Source organism: Eschscholzia californica, unplaced genomic scaffold, assembly GCF_041429995.1.
Source record: "Eschscholzia californica isolate CP2 unplaced genomic scaffold, dmEscCali1.0.p SCAF_2, whole genome shotgun sequence".
Lineage (NCBI taxonomy): Eukaryota > Viridiplantae > Streptophyta > Magnoliopsida > Ranunculales > Papaveraceae > Eschscholzia > Eschscholzia californica.
Window position 1 is genome coordinate 2,806,166 of NW_028238309.1, and position 22,477 is coordinate 2,828,642.

The window sequence follows — 22,477 nt, forward strand, 5'->3', positions numbered from 1 at the left end:
AATGAATGACTTTCGGTTACGGGTCAGAGAGTCTGACCCATATAAAAAAGTGAACCTCAAAAGACTTTTTTAACAGACAATATCAAACCCAATGTTTTCTCTTCTTCTTCTTTCTTCTTCTCTCTTGAATTCAGAGGGAGAAATAATCTAGAGAGAGAGAAAGTGAGGTTGAGTTTAGTCTGATCATTCAAAAAATGGGTTTCATTTCGTTTGCAGGGAGAGTGTTTTTTGCTTCTGTATTCATCCTCTCTGCATATCAAGAGTAAGTTCATCAGCTACCCTTTTCAGTGTTTTCTTTAGATCTGTTATTGGTCAACAGGATTAGGTTTTAAGAATTTTGTTATGTTAGGTTGTTATAAAGATTGTAACTTTGACTATATTTGGTTCTTGTCTTGAATTATGAGAACTATATGACTATATATTGGATCTTATGTGGAAGTTCAAATTTTAGTTTTTTTTTTTTAATGTTAGAGATCTGTTTTTGCTAGCATGATATCCTCATTGCTCGAGTCAGATTTCATAATATTTGTTTCTGTTCGGAATTTACAATATTTGTTTTTGTCTTAATCATTCAAATGACTGATTAGGTGGGCTGATATTGGGATCATTTGAGTCAGACAATTCAAATTCGGAAAGATAAATTCTAAGTTTACATGGGTTGGAGGGTTAAAGTGGTCTAGGTTCAGACCAACCCACAATCCTACCCTTTGAGACTCTAAGCATACAGAAATGTTATTTGGGCTGAAAATATGGGACGACCATAGTCCGAAAGCTGAGATGGCCGACTCCTATTGGTCCGGTCTCTATAAACATCCAGACTAATGGGAGCCGGCCACATCAGCTTCCGGGATGTGATTGACCCCATTTTCGGACCAAATATCATTTCTCCTAAGCATAGATCTCCGTCTTAAGACTTGTAGAACCAAAACTACCAAAGATTAAACTACATTACTCAATTTTATTGATCAAACTTGATTGAATAAAACAACTCCTAGATCCCCCTTATATAGACTTAAGGTTTCCTTGACCTAATCAAACTCAAATAACAACTTTTACCAAATAAAATACTAGTTTCCAAAACTTAATCAAACTCCAATTAATAACTTGTAAATAAATAAAATACCCTAATCTAAAACTTACAAAAGTTCACTAAATATATAAAACTGCTAAAAGTAATAATTCTCTACTAACAAAAATATCATTACTACTAAAATAACTAGATCTTAAGATATCTAAGATATTTGGAATATCTTCTAAAAATCTCTCATTCGAACGAATTAAACAGAGTGACATTCAGACAATGTTAAAAAAAACAAACATTATGATGCTTTAAGATCCATTTTGTTTTGAATTTCTTACAAAGTGACTAGTTTTAAGTGGTAAGTGTGCTTAGGCATATGAATTTGACTCCTTTGTATTACTTTGTCTAAACTAATCTGTTTGAGTAATTAGACCTCTTGGTGGAGTCAGATGTTCAAAGTGATATTCAACTTAGTAATATTTAAATTGCTAGCTTAAAGTTATGGATCCTGCACTCCTACCACACGATTCAAAATTAGCTTCACTAGAATAGCTAATCAGTCATGAGTAGGATAAACTTTGTACCGATGATGAGTAAATTGGGTAGATTGCCTCGTCTAACATAATAATATCGTTTGTAGGTTTAATGAATTCGGTGTTGATGGTGGCCCAGCAGCAAAGGCTCTTAAACCAAAGTTTGACATTTTAACAAATCATGTCACCCACAATCTCGGACTTCAAGTGCCGGAAGTTGAAGTAAGAAATGCTTTTCATTCTCTCCAAAATTGATTAATTTGGTAGATTTAGTTGTCGTAATTGTGCTTCATCGACATTACTATAATTTTACAGATCAGACATTTAGTTGCTGCGAGTATAGCATTTAAGGGGATTGGAGGCGCTCTTTTCATCTTTGGCAGCTCTTTCGGAGCTTATCTCTTGGTCTGTAGCCTGCCTTTTTCGCTTCTGTATTTTTTCTTTCTTGGAAATGTAGGATTACATGAGTACAATAGACATCATACATCATGCATCAAATGACTTATACACCCCCCCCTAAAGGGTATCAACACTACCCTAAAACCCATTATACACTAATTTACTTTTATTTATGCCTTAATTACACGGATTACTAAATGATGGATTTCCACCCCTGCCAAGTCTCGATCCTGTGATCTCCAGATTTTTAGAGCGACCCACTATACGCCGCTTCTATATCTTGATTATTGTTTAATTTTTCTCTCTAGTTCTTTCGTCACTACCGTTGGCCTACTAAATGTTGATCTTGTTATACTTTGTGTAGCTTCTGCATCAGGCTATCATAACTCCTATCGTATACGACTTCTACAACTACGACAGTGAGAAGAAAGAATTTATCAAACTTTTTGTTAAGTTTACAGAGGTTAGATTCATTGATACTCTTTGTTAAGGAAATCGGTTTGTTTATATAGTTCAATCATTTAATTATGGTACTTGATATCTTTTGCAGAATTTAGCATTGTTTGGAGCATTGCTCTTTTTCCTTGGGATGAAATGCTCCATCCCAAAGAGACAGGCTAAAAAGAAGGTACCTAAGAGTAAAACAGTCTAAAGAATGAAACAATTAGAGATCAAAGTATAGATTTCAGGCAGTGCATAGATCATAGGGATCAAGAACATGCTAAATGTTCGAAACCCCATTATTTCTCTCCATTCTTGTAACAGAATTTCGACGAGTTTTTGTTTATTTATTATGTTCCATATCTGTATTTTACGAGACATCATCTGAAATGTCGAAATCTTATGAGTTCATTCGTTATTAAGGGAACAAAAGAAGTGTGTTTTCAATAGCTCTTCCATGTGATACGTGATTGTGTTTTACTCATCTTGTATATCTCTTTTATTGTCATTGTTTTTGGCTGGATGCCTGTTGATTTGGATTCAAGAGGACTGGTAGTCCTAGTCTTGAGGTGAGAACGATCCCAAATGACTGAAAATGTTGTCGTTTTAGTCACTTTTATGTCCCCGCAACGGTCATTTTTGTTATTTGATTAGGTGTATCTGAACTAGATTGTTAGTGTCTTGAGATACATTTTACCACTCAATCGAAGTGGACTTCACAAGATATGCCCTATCTAAATACAATCTACCACGACCGCGTTGGATTAGGGTCTAGGTATGCCGGATTAGGGTCTAGGTAGGCAAGTTTTTAATTTAGTCATGGGATTTGAAAATGATGAAGATCAAGAAGGATTTGAAGATGTCGAGAAGATGAAAGAACAGGGGGAGAAAGAAGGAGTATTTAATTTGATATTAAAAAGGGCATTTTGGTAACACATGTAAATCTAACTGACTTACTACGAAACTCGGTAATTGGAGGGGGCAAGTCAAATTATGAATTAAAAAAGGGGTCAGTTACAAATTTTTTATATTTACCTACTTATTTTTGGTAACTATAGGATTAGTCATATTTATTAATGGTTTAATCAAAATCAAATCAACCATAATTAGTGATCATTTGGAAATTTCCAACTTTTATTCTTCATTTTGGGGCCCTCATGAATGATTAATCAACATTTATATTTTTCCCAATAGTACTGCATTAATCTTATGTGAAGATTTAGGGCAATTTATTAATCCTAAGTGAGCATACGAATTTGCCAAATATAACGCGAGAAGCATTTTCCTTCACTATAAATTCTTGTTCTTAGGAGTGTTCTAGTTAGTTCGTGCAATTGTAGAACGATCTTATCAGAGGGGATTTAGGGTTTTCTTTTTTTAACAGAGTAAGGTTGGATACCGATTTATTAGGTATTTCATTTGTTTCGATATTTTGCTCAACATGGCCACACCATCTGATGTTGATCGAATGGAAAAGTTGAAAGCGTTTGATGAAACAAAAGCGGGAGTCAAAGGACTAGTTGATGCTGGAGTCAAGAAGGTTCCTAGCATTTTTATTAGACCTCCGGGTGTAGATGAGAAATCTACAACTCCTGACAAAATAAATATCAGCATTCCGACCATAGATCTTGGAGGAATATGGGAAGATGAAAATCGTCGAAAAAATATCATTAACGAAGTGATAAATGCGACAGAGAAGTTTGGGTTTTTTCAAATAGTGAACCATGGAATTCCAATGATTGTTCTAGACAAAATGTTAGAAAAAGTTCGACTGTTTCATGAGCAACCGGTAGAGGTAAAGGCTCAAACCTATTCTCGTGATTTTAGATCAAGTTCTATTTATAATAGCAATTTCGATCTTTATCAAGCACCCGCTGCTAACTGGAGAGACACCTACTATTGTGTCATGTCACCTAATCCTCCTAAACCTGAAATTCTACCCTCTGTACTAAGGTACACTTGAAATCTGACTTGAGATCTGATTTGATTTTTTATTTGAAAATTTTACTTTTAATATTTTATTTTACATGTTGTCGTTTAATCTGTAGGGATGAAATAATTGACTACACAAACCATGTTCAGAAACTGGGTTCTTCACTATTCGAGTTGATATCGGAGGGTCTTGGTCTAAACCGGAACCATCTTAACGACATCGATTGTGACAAGGGTATCGGGTGTTTGTGTCACTACTATCCAGAGTGCCCAGAACCCGAACTCACAATGGGCTCAACCAAGCACTGGGACTCTGTTTTCCTTACTGTAGTTTTGCAAGACAATGTTGGTGGGCTTCAAGTACATTATGAGGGTCAATGGATCGACGTTTCTCCTTCACATGGATCTCTTGTTATTAACGTTGGCGATCTTTTACAGGTAAACAAACAGTTTTTAACCACGTTTTATAACCGTTTCCAAAATGAACTGTCCCCGAATGTAAGGCTTTCAAAACTTGAAAGTTTGAAGTGTTACTTAACTATTTTCTTTTGGTGAATGCAGTTGATATCGAATGATCGTCTGAAAAGTGTGGAGCACCGAGTAGTGGTAAATCGTGCACACGCACGGGCGTCGATTGCTACTTTTTTCCATGGTACGTTTTTGGCGGAACCAACGAGGAAGTATGGCCCTATCAAAGAATTACTATCGGAAAGCAACCCTCCTATATACAAAGAAACAACAGTGAAGGAATATGTTACATATTTCAACGCGAAAGGATTTGATGGAGAGTCTGCCCTGACTGCGTACAAGCTTTCCAGTGAGACTAATAATTAGAAGATCTTTTGTTTCCGAATCCGTTCAAGAAGGACATGAATAAAGCATGCATATACATTTACTTTGATTAAAATGTTATCAATTGATCGTGGTTAATGCATGATATTTTCTTCGTACAATAAGTATATGTAAGTGATGTTTGTTTCTCGTTTAAACTTAATCCACGGTAAAAATTACATGGGTGCTTCTAAATGCACTGGGCCAAAAGGCTGTTAGCATCCAAAAATTTTATTGACTCGGGTCAATGACCATTGACCCGAATACTCTATAAGCACCTGTTTTTAGTGTGGGTGACGTTCACCTTCGTTTGCTTTTTTCCATCTTCTTCCAATTCTTCCAGTTACAACAAACAAGACATCTTATAATACCATTTCATTACAATCTGCACATCTATGAAACCCACCTCCATTTTCTTCTCCCTCTTCTTCTTCTCATCACTATCTTCTTCATCATCATCTTCTTCGTAGTAAATCTTACAACTACCTGAACAGGTCTCACAAGGCACAAACCTCACATCCCCACAAGCTTCACAAACTGCCTAGTTGGATTTTCAAGAGTTTGAGATTGGAAATACAGTAATGTGTCAATCTGGCAAGGCATGAGTCGAATAGTTTGCACATCAATCAATTTGTTTCAAGCTCTAATTTTGCATGCGTTGGAAACTCCATTGATGCGATTGATTTGGGGTGCATATGTTGTTGAACAAGTCACATATACAAAATTCAAATTTAGATGAATTAGATTCAAATACTAAAAACCCCCACCATAGAAGCTACAAATTTTCATATCATCGTGCTTTAAGGACAAGATAGATTTTTCGCCTTTTCATCAATACAAGAAACTGAACAAAAACACATATACAAAATCAACAAGAAGAAAAGAAAGAGTGAAGAGAGATTATCTCAACATCTATCTATATTCTTCAACCAATTCTAACAGATTTCAAACATTTCCTATAATTCTCCCTCTAATCTCACACCACAACAACTCAAATGAATTTCAACACAGTAAAAGCTACCAGAAACAGAAAATCACCATTATCGATTACTCGCTTTCTTTCTCTTCTTTCTTCTCCTCACTCACAGCAGCAACCTCAGTCGTTCCAATTTTGCAGCAGTAGCTGATTCCACCAGATTATCGAAATTCTCTGTCTTCCCTAATACAATCTCAATCTAGACGACAAACAACAACCCATTTTTGGTGAATTGGAACCCTATGGTAAGAGAAGCTTCGCTTCAGATGATCTGGTACCAAGTTTGCTTAGAGAGAGAAATTTTGAAATTGGGATTTCTGGTTGGTTTTGTGAGAGAGATGAATGGAAGGGTTAGGGTTAACCGAGAAAGGGACTAGTGCCTACATAGTTTGTTGGTGCTAATAGAGAAAGGAGCGGTTGGGCCTGGTGCTAACAGAGATGGATGCTAACAGCCTTTCGGCCTGGTGCCTTTAGAATCACCCAAATTACATATCTTTCCGCAGAATCATTCGAATAGTCCAGATTTGGACACCAAATCTGTAAACAACAATATGTGAAATTTTTTAAGCATTGAGATATTTTTTTTGAGACAAAATAACATCCGTTGATTGAAACTGTGGAATTAATATATTTTGTATGGAAATAAATTTCATCTGCAATTTGATGAAAGATGAAAAATTACATCTCTATAATGTGTATTGGCATTCCGTTCATATATTTTGGATGGCATGGTTTTGGAGGAGTGGAGTAGGAAATATAGTCCTATCAAAGAATTAGAGAGAAACAACCCTCCAACAATACATTATGTTTAAATAACTAGTTTATCTCATTTTTGTTTTTTTGATGAGGCTAGTTTATCTCATTTGAAAAATTTATAGATAAATATCCATGATTTTTAATTTCAAAATGTGAGTTTGTTATATTGATTTTGGTAATCATCACTTTCAAATTTTCACCTATTTAAAAATCAATAATATTTCTTTTATTATAGAAATATCAAAATAATATATTTATAATACCTAGAAATAGTAAATTTGATTGTTGCTATATATGTTTAAATCCATCAATCACATTTAAATGGGTAAATTAATAAAATTAGTTATCAAGTTAATGAAATTAATTTTCCCTAAAAAAAATCATTTTTAAAAGAGTTTTTCTTTTTGACCTCTTTTTTTGGGTACGACTTCCTTATTGTTTTGAAAAGACTTTAGTTGATCAGTCAATTAGTTATCAGATCTAACACGCGTTAGTCATCTTAATGACAATGTTAAGTCTGCTTTAATATTGAAACTGTGGAACTAATATATTTTTGCAAACTAAATCAATGCAACACGTAAGTGTCGTTATTCTTAATTAGTCTAAGCACCATTTTCAAATTAATAAAAATAATATCTCTTTTTTAAAAAACAACCTAAACTCTGTGTGTCTCCTCTACTAGATAACTCTTTTTATAATCTCCGAAATTGTGCAAATGCTGGAAATTGAATTTTAACATATTAAAAACTGAAAGAATTTATGAATATACAGGTGCCCTAAATTCTTTCCATGTTTAATTAGTCAATTGTATAAGTTTAATTCTCTTTACTTATTTTTAGATTCCAAGATATAAAAATTTAAAAAGAAAAAAATCTACTATATCTTACCATTTATTAGACCAAAAGCCCTTTCCTCCCTATAAATTCTTATTTGTGGGAGAGGTTCGGTTTGCTCTTGCTACTACTAAATTATCTCACTCCAAAGAACTGAAGATTTCTCTTTCCGCAAAGTATCTTGTTCAAAATGGGTACCTACGTGGTTGATTCAACCGAATCAAAATTTGATCGAATGAAAGAACTGAAAGCGTTTGATGAAACAAAAGCCGGAGTAAAAGGACTAGTTGATGCAGGAATAGAGAAAGTTCCTAACATTTTCATTGGAGTTCCAGGTGTAGAGGAGAAATCTACAACCCCTGATCAATTGAATATCAGCATTCCGGTCATAGATCTTGGAGGGATATGGGAAGATGAAAATCGTCGAAAAATTGTCATCGATGAAGTTATGAATGCCTCAGAGAAGTTTGGGTTTTTTCAAATAGTGAATCATGGAATTCCAATACTTGTTCTAGACAAAATGTTGGAAAAAATAAGATTGTTTCACGAACAACCGGTGGAGGAGAAAGCTAAGAATTATTCGCGTGAACGTAAGTCAAGTTTGTATAATAGTAACTTCGATCTTTATCAAGCACCCGCTGCTAATTGGAGAGATACCTACTATTGTACCATGTCTCCTAATCCTCCCAAACCTGAAACTCTGCCCTCTGTACTAAGGTACTTTTTTTTTATATCTGAAATCTAACTTGAAATCTGATTAAACTTTAATTTGATTTGAAAGCTTATATGTTAAATGCCATAAATAGTGGTTTCTTACTTTTAGTATTTTACGCGTGCATTATCATTTTGTAGGGATGAAATAATAGACTACTCGACCCATATACAAAAATTGGGATCTACTCTGTTCGAATTATTATCCGAGGGTCTTGGGTTGAACCAAAACTACCTTAACGACATCGGTTGTGACAAGGGTTTCGGGTATGTGTGTCACTACTATCCAGAATGCCCACAACCCGATCTCACAATGGGCTCAACCAAACACTGGGATCCTTTCTTCCTCACTGCAGTTTTGCAGGACAGTGTTGGTGGGCTTCAAATTCGTTACCAGGATCAATGGGTTGATGTCTCTCCTATACATGGATCTCTGGTTATTAATGTTGGTGATCTCTTACAGGTAAGAAAACATTTAGCACGGTTTTTAAGCGACGGCCAAAAAACTGTCACTACTTTGACATATTGAGGTTTTATAAGCGATACATGTTCATTTCTTTGGTGATTATACTACTGGTTGGTGCAGTTAATAACGAATGATCGACTAAGAAGTGTGGAGCATCGAGTTTTAGTGAATTGTGCACATCCTAGGGTTTCAGTTGTGACTTTTTTCCATAATACGTTTATGGAAGAATCAACGATGAGATATGGTCCTATCAAAGAACTACTGTCAGAAAATAATCCACCTATATACAAAGAAGCAACCATTAAGGAATATATAATTTATTATCATTCGAAGGGATTGGACGGAAAGTCTGCTCTAAATAAGTACAAGCTTTCTACTAGGACAAATAATTGAAGGAACGAATATGTTCAAAGTGATTTATAAGAAATGTATTACAATTCATACATGAATAAAGCATCCCAGTTTATTTGTTTGATTAATGATATTTTTTATTAAGCATGGTAATATGTTCGAACAACTAATATTTGTGATGTAATTGATGTTTATTTTGTGCTCAACTTTTGTTTGTAGTATAAATTATATCAAGATTTGTCGAGCTGATAAAGTTAACTAAAATTGACCACTAATTTAATAAATAACACAAAAGTGAATCCTTGTTTAAAAAAAATATACAAAAGTGAATCCTAAATAAGATAGCTACAACTTTTTTTTTTATGAGAAAGATAGCTACAACTTCCATCAACAATGAGAAAAATGACCAATAATTAAGTTCTTGTAGTTACAAAACTTGAAATAAAACTTAATAGCAACGGTTGAATCTTTTCTGTGGAGTATTGTGTTGGGTTTACACAATGGTTGGGCCCATTTGGGTGATTCCATGGTTGGGCCCATTACCATCTAATAATTAATTGAGAGTGAGCCTCACCCACTCACTACTAGTCAAGACTATTTGTCTAGTTAGCACATGGGTGGGCTCCACCTCTAGAAGGAAGATGGCATTCAAAGCTTTCTTTCTCTAGACAATTAATGTCCCACATATCTCAACTAGTGAAACTAAAGGTGTCTTATAATAAGTTGCTTGACAACTCATTGTAAAGCACATGGTGGTGTAGAGAAGGCTCCCACACGCGCGCGCACACATGTGAGGCATTTGGGCATTTAACCAATTTGGACTCTTTGGCTATTTGGGCTATTTAGGCTATTTGGGCTATTTGGCTATTTGGGCTTATGGGCTTATGGGCCTTTGGGTCGTGGCCCGTGAACCCGTGAGCCCGTGTGCCCGTGAGCCCGTGGTGAAAAGACTCTTTTGCCACGAAGAGTAGTTTTACTCAAACTCGGATTTTGACTAAGTCGGCGGGATTAACCTAATCAGTACTTGAGTATATCTCTAACTGATTTCGTAGGGTTAATCAGTTTCCGAGTTTATCTCCCACTCCCTTAACTTCTCTACCACGTTTCCTAGGCGGTTAGGGTTTTCTCAGAGGCTATATATACCAGCCGAAATCAAAAGAGAAAAAGAACTCATTATCGACTATGTTCCTCTTTCTGATTGTTCAAGTTTCGAGTTCTGTTATCTCCATTACTGTCTCTGTTAGTGCAGACAGAGGAAGTAAGCTGTGGTCAATCCTTGGGGAGTGATCGGAATCAAGTAATTAGCACCCCGGTTACTCCGAAATCACTTTCAAGGCAGTGGCCTCCATACCACGACACAGTAAATAAGTTCTTTTCTACCCGACAGTTCCATTGATCTACTCAATATTTCCAACAATTTGAAAGTGATTTTCTGATCAATGGCTGCTGTTAATCTCAAAACCCTACCTGATATGTCAAAGATGATCCCTCTTGATGGAACTAACTACAAGAGGTGGTCACAGAAGCTGCTTATCTTCTTCGAACAACTCGAAGTCGATTATATTTTGTTCGAAGATTTATCCACTGTTTCTTCAATCGACATCGATATTACCCCTGTTAAAGATAGGTCTTCTACTTCGAATGGTAATGTTGTCAAACAACAGAAAGACAACAAAATCGTTCGAGGACATCTGCTGAATCATATGGATAACAAGTTATTCGACTTGTTTGTCAACTATAAATCTGCTAAGGATATCTAGGATACCCTTCAGAGGAAATATGGAGCTGACGATGCTGGAAGGAAGAAGTACATCGTGGGAAAGTGGTTACAGTTCCAAATCAACGATGACTCTTCAATTATGGAGCAGGTTCATGTCTATGAGAACCTGGTTGCTGAAATACTTGCTGAAGGCATGAAGATGTGTGAAATCCTTCAAGCCAATGTTCTGCTGGAAAAGTTTCCTCAATCCTGGAGTGACTACAGAAACCATCTGAAGCACAAGAAGAAGGACATGTCTCTTCAGGAGCTGATCAGTCACATGAGGACTGAAGAGGCAAATCGCCTCAAGGATAAGTTTGCTAACCTCTCTTTGAATTCCCCTTCTACTAACTTGGTTGAATCTGTTCCCTCTAGAAACAAAGACAGGTCCAAAACTAATAAGAAGAAGAAGAAGTCTGGAAAGAGTAAGACTGGAGGAGTCAAGTCCAACTCGAAGATCCAGAAATCGAAAGGTCTTTGCTATGTCTGTGGAAAATCAGGACACAAGGCATACCAGTGCAACCAGAGGAAGGACCAACGCTCAAACGTTGTTGTACTGAATATCGCTGAACCTGAAGAGATCATTGCTGCAGTAGCTGAGACTTGTTTGGTGGAAAGCAAATATGAATGGGTGCTGGACACAGGAGCTTCTAGGCATATGTGTGCAAACAGAGAGATGTTTCAGACCTTCGAGGAGATGAACGATGGATCCAGCGTCTACATGGGCAACTCTGCAAAAGCTGGAATCATGGGCAAAGGAAAGGTTCTTTTGAAACTCACCTCTGGAAAGAATCTGTCTCTGAACGATGTTCTCTACGTGCCCACCCTAAGGAGGAATCTCATCTCGGGATCTCTTCTCAACAAAGCTGGTTTAAAATTAGTCTTTGAGTCTGATAAAATTGTAATTTCTAAGAATGGGGTCTTTGTTGGGAAGGGATATCTGAGTGGGGGGGTTTTTGTAGTGAACGTCGATTCAGAAATTAATAATACTTCTAGTTCTGCTTATATCGTTGAGTCTTCTAATTTATGGCATGGTAGACTAGGACACATTAATTACGCTTCTATTAAGAAACTTAAAGAGAATGGAATCATCAGTACAGACGATCATGATGATCACACTAGATGTCCTATATGTGTAGAAGCTAAACATGTGAAACTGTCCTTTAAGAATGTCACAATTAGAAAGACAGAACTTTTAGAACTAGTACACTCAGACTTAGCTGACTTCAGAAACCTAGCTATCAGAGGAGGCAAGAGATACTACATTACCTTCATAGATGACTACTCTAGGTACACGAAAGTTTACCTCCTGAGGTCTAAGGATGAAGCTGAAGAAGCTTTTCTGAATTATAAGGCTGAAGTAGAAACCAACTAGACAGAAAAATAAAGAGGTTTAGGTCTGACAGGGGAGGAGAGTATAACTCTAACACTTAAATCCTTCTGTGAAAAACATGGAATCATCCATGAATTTAGTGCTCCTTATACGCCACAACATAATGGTGTTGCTGAGAGGAAAAATAGGACACTCAAAAACATGATGAACGCCATGCTTCTAAGCTCAGGATTACCCGATGAACTGTGGGGGGAGGCGATCTTATCTGCCTGCCACATACTCAACAGAGTACCTCACAAAGGGCTAGACAAAACACCTTACGAATTATGGAAAGGTTACGCACCTAATCTGAAATTTCTAAGAGTGTGGGGGTGTCTGGCCAAAGTGGGTATACCTGACTTTAGGAAAGTCAGTGTCGGACCAAAGACCGTTGATTCTGTATTCATTGGTTATGCTCAAAACAGTGCAGCATATAGATTCATGTTATTGGAAGATGAAACCATAACAGAATCTAGAGATGCTGAATTCTTTGAACATGAGTTTCCTTTGAAACTACCTGTTGAAAATATTCCCATGAATGATTCGTCGCTTACTAACTTACCCACACACGAAGAAGTGCCTAACAGTATGCTTCCATCTAGCTCTTCCCCTGATGATGTAGAAGATGGAACAGAACTTAGGAAAAGTAAGAGACGTAGGATAGAGAAAACTTTTGGTCTCGATTTCATTACTGCTTTTCTATCTGAAGGTGTAGACTGGCTTAACAATCAATTTGTATCTAGTTTCTTAATTGAGGCTGATCCAAAGACTTATCATGAAGCCATAACTTCAGTAGATGCAAGCTTATGGAAAGAGGCCATAAAAAGTGAGTTAGACTCTATCCTAGTCAATCATACGTGGGAGCTGGCTGACTTACCTAAAGGGTGTAAACCCATTAGCAGTAAGTGGATCTTTAAGAAAAAGATTAGGCCAGATGGGACCATAGATAAGTATAAAGCTAGACTGGTGATCAGAGGCTTTACTCAGAGAGAGGGACTTGACTACTTTGACACCTACTCCCCAGTGACTAAAATCACTACAATTAGGTCTCTTATCGCGTTGGCTGCCATGCATGACCTGGTAATACATCAAATGGATGTTAAAACGGCCTTCCTGAATGGAGATCTAGATGAGGAGATTTATATGTCTCAACCAGAGGGATTCGTAATCCCTGGTCAGGAGAGCAAGGTATGTAGACTGAAGAAGTCACTCTATGGTCTAAAACAGGCACCCAAGAAATGGTATGAGAAATTCGATGATACCATGTTGAGCAATGACTTCACTGTGAATAACTCAGACTCATGTGTATATTCTAAACAGTGTAAGTCTGGATATGTCATCATATGTCTGTATGTTGATGACATGCTCATCTTTGGTGCCAATGAAGATGATGTGATTGAGGTAAAAACCTTTCTGTCATCTAAGTTTGAGATGAAGGACTTAGGAGAGGCAGATGTCATACTAGGGGTCAAAATCAAGAGAACCCGAGATGGCATCTCTCTAAGTCAACCTCATTATGTTGAACAGATATTGAGAAAGTTCAACTCCTATGATGTGAATCCTGTGAGAACCCCCTATGACCCTAGCACAACTCTGGTCATGAAGAATGGAGGACCAGGTGTCTCACAATCTGAGTATGCTAAGATCATAGGAAGTGTGATGTTTCTGATGAATCACACCAGACCTGACATTGCGTTCGCAGTAAATAGACTCAGTAGATACACACATAACCCTAGTGAGGAACACTGGAGAGCACTTCATCGCCTGCTTAAGTATTTAAGAGGCACAATTGATCTAGGCCTGCATTATGGAAAGTTCCCAGCAGTGTTGGAAGGCTACTGTGATGCTAACTAGGTCACTGACAATGACGAAGTCAGTTCAACCAGTGGTTATGTTTTTGTGTTAGGTGGAGGTGCTGTATCATGGAAGTCTTCCAAACAGACATGCATAGCACGTTCCACTATGGAGTCTGAGTTTATCGCTCTTGAACTGGCAAGTCAGGAAGCAGAGTGGTTGAGGAGTCTCTTGGGAGACATACCACAATGGGGAAGGGAAACTACACCAATTTCCCTTCATTGTGACTCACAGGCTGCCATTGCAGTTGCAAAGAACGATGTGTTTAATGGCAAGAAGAGACACATCAGGATAAGGCATGTTGCAGTTAAGCATATGCTGAAAAATGGTGTAATAGCCTTGGATTATGTGAGGTCAGAACAGAATCTGGCAGACCCACTTACTAAAGGCTTAACGAGGAGACTAGTTCTCGAGACGTCTAAGGGAATGGGGTTGAAGCCTCTGTGCTGATTTTCCATTCTTGTGACGTGGAGCGGAGTCAGCTAGAATAAAACTAGCAGAGCTCCATTGAGGGGTCAGAGTTTGACCTAAGGATGAGCCTAAGGCTCTTAATGTATTCATAGCCCTTTGTGGTGGTTCTAATGAGACGGACTTGATGAATACACCGATAGCTAATATATTCATTACCGTAATGGTGGTCCTTTTGAGACGGACTATATGGTGTTTAGCTGCTGATGATGATGAGGATGAACTTCCCAAAGTTCTTAATGATTTCAGACCCGAGTAAGGGGTCAGAGCCTACGATGAGGTAGACTCACCGAGATCACCTACGTGAGCCCGAGGGTGTAAGGCCGCCCTCTATGAAAGACAGACAGCAGTCTTCTTAAAACCTCACCAGTCCCAAGGTATGTTCAGGGCCTACTTAATGAACATGAACGAATCGCGGAGAAAGCAGAACTCACCGGGTATCGTATGTGTTGTGGGGGTCTCAGCCAGAAATCTCCAAGTTCAAGAGTAATTTCACTTGGTTGCTTTATTTTTGGTTGTTGCCTCACTCCACTATGTGTCAATTCAAATCGAAAGATATTGAACACCTAAGTACATGTCCCACTTCCAGCTTAGCAGTCAGAAGTCTTTGATAGCATCTTGTGGGGGATTGTTGGGTTTACACAATGGTTGGGCCCATTTGGGTGATTTCATGGTTGGGCCCATTACCATCTAATAATTAATTGAGAGTGAGCCTCACCCACTCACTACTAGTCAAGACTATTTGTCTTCTAGTTAGCACATGGGTGGGCTCCACCTCTAGAAGGAAGATGACATTCAAAGCTTTCTTTCTCTAGACAATTAATGTCCCACATCTCTCAACTAGTGAAACTAAAGGTGTCTTATAATAAGTTGCTTGACAACTCATTGTAAAGCACATGGTGGTGTAGAGAAGGCTCCCACACGCGCGCGCACACATGTGAGGCATTTGGGCTTTTAACCAATTTGGACTCTTTGGCTATTTAGGCTATTTGGGCTATTTAGGCTATTTGGGCTTATGGGCCTTTGGGCCGTGGCCCGTGAGCCCGGGGGCCCGTGTGCCCGTGAGCTCGTGTGCCCGTGTGCTCGGGTGCTCGGGAGCTCGGGAGCTTATAGTGAAAAGACTCTTTTGCCACGAAGAGTAGTTTTACTCAAACTCGGATTTTGACTAAGTCGGCGGGATTAACCTAATCAGTACTTGAGTATATCTCTAACTGATTTCGTAGGGTTAATCAGTTTCCGAGTTTATCTCCCACTCCCTTAACTTCTCTACCACGTTTCCTAGGCGGTTAGGGTTTTCTCAGAGGCTATATATACCAGCCGAAATCAAAAGAGAAAAAGAACTCATTATCGGCTATGTTCCTCTTTCTGATTGTTCAAGTTTCGAGTTCTGTTATCTCCATTACTGTCTCTGTTAGTGCAGACAGAGGAAGTAAGCTGTGGTCAATCCTTGGGGAGTGATCGGAATCAAGTAATTAGCACCCCGGTTACTCCGAAATCACTTTCAAGGCAGTGGCCTCCATACCACGACACAGTAAATAAGTTCTTTTCTACCCGACAGTTCCATTGATCTACTCAATATTTCCTACAATTTGAAAGTGATTTTCTGATCAATGGCTGCTGTTAATCTCAAAACCCTACCTGATATATCAAAGATGATCCCTCTTGATGGAACTAACTACAAGAGGTGGTCACAGAAGCTGCTTATCTTCTTCGAACAACTCGAAGTCGATTATATTTTGTTCGAAGATTTATCCATTGTTTCTTCAATCGACATCGATATTACCCCTGTTAAAGATAGGTCTTCTACTTCGAATGGTAATGTTGTCAAACAACAGAAAGACAACAAAATCGTTCGAGGACATCTTTATAAAACAAGATATGCAAGTTGGAGAGATACTTTTGCTTGTCAAGTTTTAGCTCCTGAACCTGTTGATCCTCAAGAACTACCAGAAATCTGCAGGTATATATATAGATCGATAAATAGATTTGTAATAGTCCCACATCGCTTATTAGAGCTCGCTGAGCTTGGGTATAGGTCTATGGGTAGGCCCGTATAGCCTTCACCAGATAAAAAATTCAATACCCATTGGGCTTGAGCTTGGGCTTGGGTATACAAAACGAGACTAATATTGATAACTGCTAAAACTTAAGAGATTACTTTTATGAAATCTTTTCTAATATTGTTTTTTTATTTTTATTTTTTGTTTTGTAATAGAGATATAATATTGGATTATTCAAGGAGGGTGGTGAATTTAGGAGATACTCTGATTGGGTTATTGTCAGAGGCCATTGGGCTGAAAACAGAGCACCTTAAGAACATGAACTGTATTGAGTGTATGACAATTTCCTGTAACTATTATCCAGCATGCCCTGAACCAGAACTAACAATGGGTATAAGTAAGCATTCAGATCCAAGCATTTTCACTGTTCTTCTTCAAGACGATATCGGGGGTCTTCAATTTCTTCATCAAGACCGATGGGTTAACATCAAACCTATACCTGGAGCTCTAATAGTGAACATTGCCGATCTTCTTCAGGTATAAACAATTGTGGTTCATATTCTTAACTGGAGCAGTATACTTTAATGGGCGGTTCTATATTTGTCTGTACATAAAACCCTCTCACATGAGAGGATTGTGGGTGTGTCGGCCCAAGTATCCAACCCGAGACTACTGAAGTCTCAACAAGTACCTAAATTGTCCTTAATTTTGAAGCCCAACCCCATCCCCATCCCCAAGCTGAGCCTAGCCGAGAAGCCCAATGTACATGGGTTTCTATTGAACAACTCCCTACAACAAGAGTACTAATTCATATAAAATTGCGTTTTTTTTATGCAGCTCATCAGCAATGACAAGCTTAAAAGTGTCCAACACCGAGTATTGGCAAATCGAGTTGGACCAAGAGTATCAATGGCGTGTTTCTTTCAATCTCCAGGAGTTACATCCGGAAACGTTTATGGTCCAATCAAAGAACTATTATCAGAAGATAATCCCCCTGTATATAGAGATGTGTTGCTTAAAGAATATTTTGAGTATTACGGTTCTAAAGGACTGGATGGGACCCCTAGCCTAAATTACTTAAAATTGTGAATTTGTAGGCGAGTGGAAATGTGATCGAATGTAACAATTATATGTGATTTTTCTATTTGTGTTTTATGAAATGAAGATAGAGGGCATGTTATCGCCTTCTTTCCTTCCTCACTTGTACCACCTGACATTTTTTTTGGTTAAGGATTGTACCACCTGACATGGAGATATGTTTCCGCTCTTTAGACTAGTTTTTTTTTGGACTTTACGTCTAATTTTTTTAGTTTTCTCCCCATTATGAATTTTAGCCTACTTAACATGCCAAAGAGGACATATCCATAATGACCTCTTCAATTTTATGCCCAAAATGTAAATATAATATTCTATAGTTATGGGACTAAATACTTGGAAACTAAGGGTATTTTAGATAAGTCTTCTAGAAGGTTTGCATCTAACCAAACTCTCTTGAATCAAAGGTACATATTGGGACACATAACTCCTTTCATTATCCACAAAAACAATATGAGCCTTTTATATATGGGTCCTTCTAGCATGTGTGATTAGAGCACATTCAAATATGATTTGTTTCTATTTTTACAGACTCTAAGATTTCTAATATAAAAGTAGAAAACTCTATACGAAGTCCCATTCATCTATCTCGCTTTCAGAAAAAATACGTAATGGGGATTAATCATGATTATGATTTTTTTTTTTAAATTGAAAGGAGTGATATCTTTACTATGCTTTACATGACATCCCAACTAGGTTGGCACCTCATGAAGCATCTATCATTAGATATCATCACCTGATATTATTAATAAATGAAAAAAAATTACAAATAGAGGGGGGGACTTAAAGCCTGACCCTGATAACGAGAGATCTCATAACGTACCTAAGAATCAAAGTCATCTAAACCTACACGAAGAAATACCATTTACATCTTTGTGGACATAGGGCAGAATAAAATTAGGCGCAACACTCCACCAATTAGCAGTTGCCAATGAGCAACCTTCATTTGCTAGCCGGTCAGCAGCAGCATTTCCTTCTCTGTAAATATGTGAGACTCGAAACTCCATCTCTCTAATCCGATCTAAAGTGTTTCTCCAATGGTTCTGCAGACACCAAGGAACTATGGAGGTGTTATTAAGTGCCTGCAGAATTAACATAGAATCACATTCCAGCCAAATCTTCTTTCAACTTCTGGTCCACGCCATATTTACAGCATGTACTACAGCCATCAACTCTGAGTAGACGGAGTTTTGAATACCCAAAGGTATTGCAAAACAACCTAATACAAAACCTCTGTTATTTCTAAATATCCCACCACAACCAGAAACCCCTGGATTACCTCTCGATGAACCATCTGTGTTGACTTTTACCCAGCTGGCTAGAGGCATGTGCCAATCAACTTGAATAATTTGAGGTGCTTTTCTTGGGCGACCTGTCACTTTAAAATAACGAAGAATAGTAATTTATCTCATTGAATTTTGCATGGAACCGCTAACCAGTCGCCCAGACTCAAAAGTAAGACGACGAATGACCGAGATCGCTTTGGAGATATCCGGAATGGTATTATCAAAGATGCAAGAGTTTCTGGTCTCCCAAATAGTCCAGAAAGCCGAGATTACTGTTGATAAATATAGGCCTTCAACCTGCTCTGAGAAGCCAGCTGTAAAGACTCCCTCAATTAATTCTGAGCCAGTTGAGTGTTTGATATTACGACCAAATACAGAACCGACCCAAGCCCAAAGCTTTGATGCAAATGTACATCCATAAAATAAATGAGATATACTCTCTCTCATCTGACCACAGAGGGAACATCGAGATGCTAAAGAGCAACCCATTTTCATAAGAATGTCTTCAGTCGGAAGGCGATTATGCATAACTCTCCATACTAAAAGCTGTGTTGACCAAAATCCACACCAGGGCCCTCGACACCAAAAGCGCCCATTAAGACGTCAAACCCAGCGCAACACTCTCGGGCCCAGCCCAGAAGTCTCTTAATGGGACCTCGTCGCCTAGACCCTAAAACTCGTGTCCAGCCCAACCACGTGCAAAGAGTCTCCACGTGCACAGAACTCCACACGCCTGAGTCTCCACACGTCTGGCGCTTGACACGTCTAGATCTCCATGCACCACGTGTTAAAGATCATTTGACGATGAGATCCTCGACATGTCACATATGCCCATAATGACATAGATCTCAAGCTTGGTCAACGTAACCTCAGAGACAATTATCCCCCATCAATGACATGCATAACATGGTAACGTCTCACATAAATGTGAGACCATGCGCATGCACAATCAGAGTAGTTGCCAGAGAACATGCACAACCGTTGTGCATGTACAGCTAGTGTACACGTCACCATATCCCAGGTATCTTGCCATGCACTTACTCCGTAACGGTCAGCATTTACTCCTCCCAACGGATCATTCCTCACGCCTATATAAAGAGGAGCTCTTTCACTTCAGAGAGGGGGAAAAAACACATCGAATACAGAGAAAAGCAACCCATACTACTTCTTCTCCCCCACTCGCCCTCTGTTCTTCGATTATTCTCGACACGTTTGCATACAAGTTCACCTGGTTCTGGTCCTCGACTCTACTAGACGCCTCAAGGGTGTAAAAGCTTATCCTTGCTCGACGCTTCCTGCTCGACGCTTCCTGCTCGACGCTTCCGGCTCGATGCTTCCTGCTCGACGCTTCCGGCTCGACGCTTCCTGCTCGACGCTTCCTACTCGACGCTTCCGACTCGACGCTTCCTGCTCGACGCTTCCAGACGTCTTCGAGGAGATCACAACCTTCTTCTTGTTTGACGCTACTGGTAACATCTACTCTCATACTTCCGATCATTTCACTCCCGTAGATTCGAACTCCGGTCATTCTACGAGCCTAGCCACTCTCCGATTACGCATCAACGGTTATACCCTCGGCTATTCCTTTATTATTCATTGTAATACTTTGCTGACTTGACCGTCGGAGGGCCCTTGGCAGGCACCATCCCGGTGTCCCCCCAAGCCTTCACGGGTTTGTTTGTGTCTGTTCACCTTCTTTTGCAGGTTTCTTTCACACGTTGCTGGTGCCCATCAATCAAGAACTCGACGTTTGGAATTCCAGAAGACGTTTCAGCTACCGACCTTCTGACTTCCGACCCGTAGACTTCTCACCGTCTACAGTTTGGCGCCCACCGTGGGGCACCTCAGCAACTAACAACGAAGACAATCAGCCAAATGGAAGAGAACATGACATCTGCTCCTCTTGACGTTTCTGCTCAACTTGCTGCACTTACCGCTCAAGTACGAGAGAACTCTGAACGCTTCAAAGCGTTGGAAGAAGAGAACCTGTTGGTTAGAGCAGAGAACCAATTATTCCAGGAAAAGATTACCGAACTTTCTATGATGACTCCAGGAGGTTCCAGAATTCATACCTCGAGAAATGCCAGACCAGTTCCTGCAAGTACAGAAGGAGCAGGCCCCTCGAGTCAAGAAGTTCCTGTAACGGCTGGAGGATCGACTCCAGTCCCTACCGCTACTCCTGTCACACCATTGCGTGTCACCCAGCACACGCATCAAACTCTTCCAACTACTACACCCTTTTACTCTTCTCTCCCATATACTTTACCTACTATGTATCCTATGACAAACGGATCAACTCAAGCTAATGTATCTTCTGATTCGCTTCCGTTTGCGTTTACAGGTACTCCTCTAGAACAGGCAATGGCAAAGAAATTGGCAGAGATGGAAGCATTGATTACACGTATTCCAGGAATGCCCACTCCTTTCAAAAAGAGTCTTCCTCACAGTTACGCTGACTCGCCCTTTGTCGATGCTATCGCGTTGGTGGAGATGCCAAAGAAGTTTTCTTTCCCAAACATGAAGATGTATGATGGTACGTCTGACCCAGATGACCACATTGCCTCTTACAAGCAGAGGAGTTCACAGCAGCTATTCTAAGAGACCTGCGTGAGGCATGCATGTGCAAAAGTTTTGGGTCTAGTCTCATCGGACCAGCATTACAGTGGTACACAAACCTCCCAAATAACTCGATTGCATCATTTGCCCAGTTGACGGACACCTTTGTCGAACAATTCGCCAGCAGCAAAAAGTTGGAAAAACTTTCTGGTGACTTGTACCGAGTCCACCAAAGAAGAGGAGAACCACTACGTGACTACGTGGGAAGATTTAACAGGGAGAAAGTATCTATCCCTTATTGTAACCAAGAAACTGTTGTAGACGCCTTCAGAAAAGGTCTTCTACCAGATGGAGAGCTTTACAAAGAACTCACAAAGTTCAACTGCACTACAATGAAAGACGTGTTAGCAAGGGCGTGGGTAGAAATTCGTTGGGAAGAAGACGAAGCTCACCGAAACAGGTCATACTCGTATGAAGGAAGAAGCAGTGATCGACGCTCTAGACAGTCCGACAGAAGGACCGATCGTCGACATGCAGAACCATATCCAACATCCAGAGGACCCTTGTCCCGAGAGAACAGGAAACCATCCAACACCCCCTCTGGACGTCCAAGTGATAAGAATCAAGCGCCTGTTCGCTCCAAAATTCCAGAATACAATCTCAACATTGAACCTGTCGAAGTAGTCGCTGTAATGAAAGGAATGGGCAATGTAGTAAGATGGCCCGCCAAGACAAAAACTCCTAGTGATAAGAGAGACAATACCAAGTGGTGTGAGTTCCACGCTGACCACGGGCACATGACCACTGATTGCATAGCCCTTCGACTAGAAGTAGCTG

General features: G+C 39.1%; 3 protein-coding genes and 1 pseudogene across 4 annotated transcripts; all 4 read left to right on the top strand.

Annotated features, from left to right (window-relative positions):
• Positions 1-39: 39 nt before the first annotated feature.
• LOC147555252 (uncharacterized) lies at positions 40-2,843 on the top strand. The gene is made up of 5 exons (XM_086663604.1): positions 40-262; positions 1,662-1,776; positions 1,870-1,959; positions 2,318-2,416; positions 2,504-2,843. The coding sequence occupies exons 1-5, from the start codon at positions 195-197 to the stop codon at positions 2,603-2,605; spliced, it is 474 nt and encodes a 157-aa protein (XP_086519730.1). The 5' UTR covers positions 40-194; the 3' UTR covers positions 2,606-2,843.
• An 879-nt stretch (positions 2,844-3,722) lies between these two features.
• On the top strand, positions 3,723-5,274 carry LOC147555253 (1-aminocyclopropane-1-carboxylate oxidase homolog 1-like). Its single transcript, XM_086663602.1, has 3 exons — positions 3,723-4,347; positions 4,443-4,764; positions 4,888-5,274. Exons 1-3 carry the CDS (start codon positions 3,836-3,838, stop codon positions 5,158-5,160), a joined length of 1,107 nt encoding a protein of 368 aa, XP_086519728.1. The 5' UTR covers positions 3,723-3,835; the 3' UTR covers positions 5,161-5,274.
• A 2,586-nt stretch (positions 5,275-7,860) lies between these two features.
• LOC147555254 (1-aminocyclopropane-1-carboxylate oxidase homolog 1-like) lies at positions 7,861-9,372 on the top strand. The gene is made up of 3 exons (XM_086664220.1): positions 7,861-8,439; positions 8,575-8,896; positions 9,020-9,372. Exons 1-3 carry the CDS (start codon positions 7,913-7,915, stop codon positions 9,290-9,292), a joined length of 1,122 nt encoding a protein of 373 aa, XP_086520346.1. The 5' UTR covers positions 7,861-7,912; the 3' UTR covers positions 9,293-9,372.
• A 6,941-nt stretch (positions 9,373-16,313) lies between these two features.
• Positions 16,314-17,938, top strand: LOC147555255 (1-aminocyclopropane-1-carboxylate oxidase homolog 11 pseudogene; annotated as a pseudogene). The gene is made up of 3 exons (XR_015233513.1): positions 16,314-16,663; positions 16,919-17,240; positions 17,541-17,938. The product of XR_015233513.1 is annotated as a 1-aminocyclopropane-1-carboxylate oxidase homolog 11 pseudogene (transcript).
• Positions 17,939-22,477: the final 4,539 nt, after the last annotated feature.